Genomic DNA, 9,014 nt, shown 5'->3' on the forward strand with positions numbered 1-9,014 from the left:
TTCCCCAGGTGAACCCATTGTAACTTTACAACTGTGGAGTGAGGAGAGGTGTGAGGGAGGTGGAAGAGGGAAGGGATAGTGGGAGAAAAACAAAGAGGGAGTAAAAATGCTCAGCAAGAAATATACTCATTACTTTAGCCATGTAACTGTAACCCCTCTGTACAGCATCTTTACAATAAAATAAAATTTTTAAAAAGATGCATTGTAGTCATAAATTAATGTTGAATTCAACCCTTTGAACAACTACTTAAAGATAATTTAAAGTATGTTATTTTAAATACTACAAAGAAAAAGAAAGCTGGGCACCAGTGGCTCACACCTGTAATCTAAGCTTCTTAGGAGGCTGAGATCTGAGGATCACAATTGCTAGCTAGCCCAAACAGAAAAGCCCCTGTGAGATTCTTATCTTTAATTAAAAAAACAGAAGTGGGGCTGTTGTTCAAGTGGTAGGGCACTAGTTTTGAGCACAAAGAGGCTTGGAGACAGCCCAGGCCCTGAGTTCAAGCTCCACAACCAACAGGAAATAACTAAATGGAAGGAACAAGTGCAAGAAAGGGTTGCAAGCATGACTTAGCAAGAGTATCTGCCTCACAAAGGAAAACCCCTGAGTTTAGACCCTGTATTGCCAAAATAAAATAACTACCCTTCCAGAAAAGTGTTAGGAGAAGATCACTGGTGTCCCATAAGATGACAGAGTTTCATGTGTCACAGAAACTTGAGATGGCAGCACAAAAAAGGGCTATGAGGCATCTGGTAGCAAGGATAGCAGAAGATCCTCGGCCACCTTAATTACCATCACAATCACCTACACAGGACAATCCCACAGTTATTACACGCCTTGAGTTCAGTTTGAAGAGTTGCTCAGACTCCATGCAGCAGGAATGGAATGCATGTGTCTCTTCTTTACCAACGACCCAAGCTGCTCTATCACAAAACCATCTTCAACACAAAGCTGCTGCTAATGTGTATCCTGATGGAGAGGTCAGTGTCCAGTACATCATCCCTCCATCCTTGAGGACCTGCTGTCATTCTACCATGCTGACATAGAAGGGTGGAATTCCCAGATAGACCCTGTGCTATGATCATGCTTCTAGTTCCCAAACCCAAATGAAGTGCCTTTCATTCCAAGGAACAAGTGGCCAAGATCAAAGTAAGACTTCCCTCATGTCCAGGGGACTGACATGCACCAGGGACAAAGAACTAGCGTGCGTAACAAACTCAGAAATATTATCCACACCACAGGGGGCCCACAAGCACCAAGAAAAGAAAATTACATGTCAATAACAGTCATGAATGCAAACAGATTAAACTCCCTGATTAACTGAAATTGACTGGGTAGAATAATTTTCCAAAACAAGATTCAACCATATACTGCCTAGAAGACATTTTTTTCACCAGTGAAATACACATGTATACTGAATAGAATGTATACTGGATAGAAAAATGCATTCAAGCTAGGCACCAGTGGCTCATGCTTATAATCCTGGCTACTCAAGAGGCTGAGATCTGAGGATCATGGTTCAAAGCCAGCCCAGGCAGGAAAGTCTGTGAGACTCTTATCTCCAATTAACCACCAGAAAGCCAGAAGTGGCTCTGTGGCTCAAAGTGGTAGAATGCTAGCCTTGAGCCAAAAAGAGCTCAAGGACATTGTCCAGGCCTTGAGTTCAAGCCCCACAACAAACAAAAAAAGTACATTCTATAAGCACAGAAACCAAAAGTGAGCAAGAGTAACTATATCTGTGGCAGATAAAATATACTATGCTAAAAGGAAAATAGACACAAAGCAGATCACTAAATAACAGTAAAAGGCTAAAATCCACAAGAGATCTAACTCTTGTAAATGCATGCACCCAACAGTATCCAAATGTACAAGTACATTTGAGAGAAGAATCTAGTAAAATAATAGTTGAAGACTTCAAAACCCCACTTTCAACAATAAAGAGATCATCCAAAAAAAAAACATATAAAGAAACAGGAAAGCTAAACTACACTATAAACTAACTGGATCTAAAAGACATTTGCAAAACATTGTGTCCAGCAACAGAACACATATTCTTCTCATCAGCACATGGAACAACCTTGAGAATAAATAAATAGACCATATGTTAGAACTCAAAACAGTTTCAACATGCTTTGAAAAAAATTGAATACCATGTATCTTCTCTGACCACAATAAAATAAACCTAAAATCAACAGGAGTAACTTTAGAAGATAGACAAATACATAGAGCCATATTTCTGCACATCCAATGGGATGCAAACATGGCTCACTATATCCTGATTAATAAATATGATATACTAAATCAATACAATAAGCATAAAACAATATAGCCATACCAACAGAAGCAGAAAAACATTTTGATAAAATTCAAGAGCATATCATGATAAAATAGTCTTTCGGGTAAACCAGATATAGTAGTTGTAGAACAAACCTGGAATTATGTAAAGTATGTATATATATATATATATATATATATATATTTGCATTTTCCTTCTCTTCTTGTCTAATTAAAATTTCCCAGTTATAATGAGTAAGTCAGGTAACAAACATAAAATGAAAGATGTGATTTCTTATGACTGTCTTATAGGTTTAACCTCAGTTTAGATAGTCTAGCCACCTAGCTACTCAAGTGGATAAGATCTGAGAATTATGAATTGAAGCCACTACTAGCAGACAAATCCTCAAGACTCATATCTCCAATTAAGCAGCAAAATTCAAAAACTGGAGGTGTGGCTCAAGTGGTAGAGAGCCAGCTGAGCAAAAAAAAACTGAATGAGAACTCAGGAGCCTGAATTCAAGCCACAATACTGGCACCAAAAACAAAATAAAAGTACCCAAAATCATGTTTTATTTTACAATCAGGTTTTTTTTCTATAGTCCCTACTGCTCTACACTCTAGTCTCCAAGGACACTGTCTCCAAAGAAGCTAAAGGTAGCACACTTATACACCTGTTTAACCTCAGATTTGGTTACTAGGAAGATTCATTAATGACTATGTATGGGTCACTGGGGACAATGTTTATACCCAGTTATCAAATAAGGCAAATGTTGAGCAAGATGCAGTGATGTGCTCATTGTTCTGAGAAGTAAGAGAAACAGCTATCCTGAACTGGAGAAGGTTCCTGGCACTTTACATCCGTCATATGATACTACCCTTTCTTTTCCTTTTTTACTTTTACTTTTTGGAGGGGGAGTGGTGATGGAGAGTAACAGTGGTGCAGCCAAGATGCCCCCAAAACCAGCAGAAGATGGATATCCTGAGATGTCTGTATGTCTTAAGAGTTGCCATGAATTTGACGGTGAATTCATAGCCAATGTGGCCAAAAGTTCACAGGGAAATCCACATTCTCCATGGCCATTCTCAATTTATGAATTTTAATATTTCAAGTTTCAACCTCCAGTAGAAAATATAATTGGCAATCCTAATAGTAAGTTCAATAAGTCATTTCTCATTTTTATGCTTACTTCCATGTAATCTAAGTTTCAATTATGCTCTGGAAGAAAAAAAATATTATACCTTAAAACAGGAAATGGAAGTGTTCATTTGTATATTCTGTAAATTTTTTTTGATATACACAGTTCATTTAGAAAGATTTTTATATGCAAGAAAATGGTGGCACTTAAATGTTAAAATGTGAGTATTGTCCAAAAGTACGTTACCTACATTGTCAATCTCACATCAAAATATATATATGCATATAATTAGCAGTCCATATGTTCCCCTAAAAAACTGACAAATTGACAGAAGTGACATCCCTCATTAACAATGTCTGTCCTCATTTCAAACATATAGTTTGAAGCACACTTTTAATCATATTTAGAGTATTGACTAATATCTGGTGGTAATAGAGTTGATTAAATTGATTCTGTGATGTAATCTCTGTTACCTGAGAGATTAGAAGACAGGATTGTAGAAGATATTATGCCAAAATATCACACAAAGAGAAGTTATTTTTTCTAATCTGTGCTATGCAGATAACAAAGTAAAGAAAACTAGTATCTCTAAAAGCAAAAGTAATAAAAGACATTTAATGATAGGTTCAAAGTTCAGAAAATTTAAGTAAAATTAATATCAAAACATTTTGTGTGTGGGAGTACCGATCCTGGGCTTCAACTCAGGGCCTGAGCACTTTCTCTGAGTTTTTTTTTTTTATTCAAGGCTTAACACTACCACTTGAGCAACAGCTCTGCTTCCAGCTTTTTGTTGGATAGTTGGAGATAAGAGTCTCACTAGCCAGGTGCCAGTGGCTCAGGTTTATAATCTTAGCTACTCAGGAGGCTGAGGTCTCAGGCAGTTGAAAGCCTGGGCAGGAAAGTCTGTGAGATTTTTATCTCCAATTAACCACCAGAAAACACAAAGCAAAGCTGTGGCTCAAGGTTGTAGAGTGTTAGCTTTGAGCACAAAAGCTCAGGGACACACCCCAGACCCCAGACCCTAAGTTTAAGTGCCATGACTGACAAGAAGGAAAAAAAGGAGTCTTACAGAATTTCTTGTCCTGTTGGTTTCAAAAAAAGGAGTCTTACAGAATTTCTTGTCCTGTTGGTTTCAAACTAAGACCCTCAGACCTTAGCCTCCTAAAGCAGCTAGGATTTCAGGCAAGAGCCACTCATTGGCTCTCAGCAGCCCCAAATTTGATTAATGGTGTTTGCTTGTGTCGATGTCTTTGACTATGTCATAATTATGACCATAATTTCTATTCTGTCTTTATTCAGATTTGTCGTTTTTCATATTCTAGTGCTAGGTCAAGATTGTTTCACACAGCCAAAATTATTACCATAGGATATATTAGGGGAAGGAGAAAAGAAAACTGTAACAAACAGGCAAAAGAGCCTGAAGCTATTTATCAGAATATTTCATGATACCATGAACGTATACTACATGTAGTATATCAGGCATTAAAGTATTCTGTATTGTACACCATCATGAATTGGAAGTAATTTCTTAAGGACCGAAGAGGCAGGCAATATCAGGAGAGGACCAAGGAAACTTGTGTTTGTATGTATGTGATCATGCATGTTAGTTTGGCAGTGGGTGCCCCAGAGAGAAAACACACAAATGCAATGAACAAAAATGTAAACGTGTTTAATGGTTGAGCTAAAAAAGAGATTCTTAGGTGATTATAGTGTGCATCATGATACCAAGTTGTGTGACTTCTATCAGCATCTTAAAACAGGTCAAACAAATGCATCAGAGGATCTTATTAAGTACTTCTTATTATCCTTAAGTAGCTGTTCAAAAGTGTTTAATCAGTTTGTAAAGACAATGCATGTTGATCAGTGTCACCCATTTTGCCATTCTCTCCCATCTCTCCAACCCGACCCATCCCCACCAGTTACCTAGTTCTGTTTTCACATATATACATTAAATATTATGACTGCATTCACACACTCTTCCTCATCAGAGAATTCTTGAGTCAAAAAAAATATATATCTATGTTTGCATAGCATCTTTACAGACCCACAGACACTTGGAAGGAATCCTTGGAGTATGCATTTAAATTAAAAAAAAAAAAAGAAATCTGAGTGGTCTAGGAAAAATTGTTCATCTCTAACAAAACATTTCTGAATGTTATATACAGATGTACCAGAAGTCAAAATCAGCAATGAGGAACAATACAGTAATAACTTTCATTCTGCTGGGACTGACAGATGACCAACGGCTGCAGGTGCTGGTATTTATCTTTCTCTTCCTCGCGTACACATTGAGTGTCACTGGGAATCTGACTATTATCTCCCTTACCTTAGTCCATTCTCAGCTGAGAACAGCCATGTACTATTTCCTACAGAACTTTGCTTTCTTGGAGATCTCATTTACATCAGCTAGCATTCCAAGATATTTGTATAACATAGCCACAGGTGACAAGATGATTACTTACAATGCCTGTGCCACCCAAGTCTTTTTTACTGACCTCTTTGGTATAACAGAATTTTTTCTTCTGGCAGCCATGTCCTATGACCGCTATGTGGCCATCTGCAGGCCCCTGCATTATGTGACCATCATGAATAGCACAGTGTGCAGAAGACTTGTCTTCTGTTGTTGGTTAGCTGGTTTGTTGATCATAATCCCTCCACTTAGCCTAGGCCTAAATCTGGAGTTTTGTGCTTCTAACACCATTGATCATTTTCTCTGTGATGCGTCTCCCCTCATAAAGATCGCTTGCTCAAATACTTGGTTCATGGAACAGACTGTTGTCATCTGTGCTGTGCTGACTCTCATTATGACACTGATGTGTGTAGTTCTGTCCTACATTTATATCATCAAAACAGTCCTAAAGTTCCCTTCTGCTCAGCAAAGGAAAAAGGCCTTTTCCACCTGCTCATCCCACATGATTGTAGTGTCCTTCACCTATGGCAGCTGCATCTTCATCTACATCAAGCCTTCAGCAAAAGATGAGGTGGCCATTAACAAGGGGGTAATGGTCCTCATGACCTCCATTGCCCCAATGCTGAATCCCTTCATTTATACACTGAGGAACAAGCAAGTCAAACAAGCTTTCAGCGACTCCATCAAAAGAATCATCATATTTACCAAGAACTAACAGAATGTTGAAGTTGAACCAACATGGAATGAACTTCCCAAGTTCCCAAGGGTCAACTTTTTCAAAACACTCTTACCCATCTAGGTCTAATGACATCTTCCCCACAACCCCCTCTGAAGATTTCCTTCCAAGCTGACTGTGATGGCTTGCTCTCACCTGTGAGCCTAGATACTCAGGAAGAGCAGATCAGAAAGATGACGACCACCATAGACCAGCACAGGCACAAATATTAGTGAGAATTCCATCTCAGAAAATAAATTGGACACAGTGACATATGGCTATTATCCCAAGTATGCAAGAGATCTGAGGTAGGAAGATCGTGATCCATTGAACCTTAGGCAAAAGTGCAAGAGCCTACTTAAAAACTAAACTTAAAGCCAAAAGGGCTGAAGGTATGGCTCAAGTGGCATCATTCATGTCTAACAGATGAGAGGTCCTGATTCAAAGCCTGGTACCACAACCACCAAAAATTAAAATGAAATCAATTTTTAAAATCACATAATAGCTATGTTAATATCTTTCAAAAATATAAGGCCTAGCTTCAATTGAAAATAAAAAGAGGCAAATATAAATAAATAAATAAAATCTAGCAAAATAAGAAGTAAATTGCCAATTACACTTTTAGCAACAAAAATAATATGATTGTCTCTTCTAAGCTGAGTACTACAGTCAAGCAAATTAACATATTTGTCATCTCAAAGGTTTTCTTCTTTTTTATTATTATTAATAAGTTTTTTATTGTGAAATGGTATACAGAGGGGTTACAATTACATAATCAAGGTAATGAGTACATTTCTTATCAAGCATTGTTGCCTCCTCCTTGGGGTTTTCTTCTTTGTATGAAGTAAAAGCATAAAATATTTCTTGTCAGTTTTTCAGTATAAAATACAATATTATAAGCTGTGTAGAGGCAAAGGTAAGGAGATTGCGAGTTTCAAGCTCCATTGAGCTTTTAACTTGTCTCAAAAATAGGTATATTGCTAGCATATTGTGCATCTTAAGAATAGGCAATAAAAATTTTAAATAACCAAAATACTTTTACTAATATGTGACTTACATGCCACAAAGTTGAAGTATAAATTATGATTGTCAATTACATGATTTTAGTAATATTCACAAAATTGTGTGTATCTCCATAATATAACTTTAGAACATTTTAATCACCCCAAAAGGAATATTGTACCTATTAACAATTCCATTTTTTATCTTTCCACATTTCTTCACAGCCAGAGGCAAACACTAATACCCTTTTTGCTTTTGTTGCTCAAAGGATACAGAGTTTCAGTTGGACAACAGAAAGAGGTTTTGACATCTACTGAACAGCAAGCTGACTATGCTCCAAGATAATGTCTTGCACATGACAAAATAGCTATGACAGTAAATGCAATTCTTTAAAAACCCCCCCAAAAAAGAATAAAGTGGTAACTTTACAATTTGGGGGGGGAGGATTGGGTAGAGGGGAGGGAGGATGGGAAGGGTAAACAAAGGAGGAAGCTACAATGCTTGATAAGAAATATACTCACTATCTTGCCCATGTAATTGTAACCCCTCTGTACAGTATTTTCACAATAAAAAAATAAAATAAAATAAATGAAATACAAAAAAAGAATAAAGTAGTTAATATATTACTTACCTTGATTTAATCATTCAAAATCACATGCATATATCAAAATTTATTCTGTACAAAATAATCATATGCAATAATTGTATGTTTTTATTAAAATTATTTCAACAAGAATATATGTATATAACTGGGTGCCGGTGGTTCATAACTATAATCCCAGCTACTAGAGGATGAGATCTGAGGATCATGATTCAAAGCCAGCCCAAGCAAGAAAACCATGAAACTCCTTTTTAAATATATTTTACTTATTGAAGAAATGATATACAGAGAAGTTACAGTTACATAAGCCAGGTAATGAGTACATTTCTTTTTGAACCATTTCACCCCTTCCCTCACTCTCTCCTAGTTTTTCCCCCCATCCCCACGCACAAGTTATATAGTTCACTTGCCACATAGTGTCTAGTAAGTACCACTGCTACACTTGTTTAGCCCTTGAATCTCTTATATCCAACTGACTATCGTAAAAAGTCAGACATGGAGTTGTAGCTCAAGTGATAGAGCACTCATGGTAGAGCACAAATGCTCATGGACAGCCTCAGGCCCAGAATTCAAATCTAAGGACCAGCAGAAAAAGAGAGGGAGAGAGAGAGGGGAGAGAGAGAGAGAGAGAGAATGAATGAATGTATATATAATAAATGAACTTCAAATATTCCTAGATTATTTGTAAAATAAATTTATTTAAAATATGATGTTTTTGTGAAGTAGAATCTGCTGTAATTCTGTTACAGGAAAAATTATAAGTCAAAAATGAAAAGCCAGGGCTGGGAAGGTGGCTCAGTGGTAGAGTGCCTGCCTTGCATGCATGAGGCCCTGGGTTCAATTCCTCAGCACCACATAAGTAGAAAAAGCTG

The 9,014-nt window shown here is 37.1% G+C and overlaps 1 protein-coding gene across 1 annotated transcript; it reads left to right on the forward strand.

The window, feature by feature from the left end:
* Positions 1 to 5,579: 5,579 nt before the first annotated feature.
* Positions 5,580 to 6,539, forward strand: LOC105988262 (olfactory receptor 6C2-like). The gene has a single exon (XM_013019831.1). The coding sequence runs from the start codon at positions 5,580 to 5,582 to the stop codon at positions 6,537 to 6,539; it is 960 nt and encodes a 319-aa protein (XP_012875285.1).
* The last annotated feature ends 2,475 nt before the right edge of the window (positions 6,540 to 9,014 follow it).

This window comes from Dipodomys ordii, unplaced genomic scaffold (genome assembly GCF_000151885.1).
Source record: "Dipodomys ordii isolate 6190 unplaced genomic scaffold, Dord_2.0 Scaffold3, whole genome shotgun sequence".
In the NCBI taxonomy this organism is placed as follows: Eukaryota; Metazoa; Chordata; class Mammalia; order Rodentia; family Heteromyidae; genus Dipodomys; species Dipodomys ordii.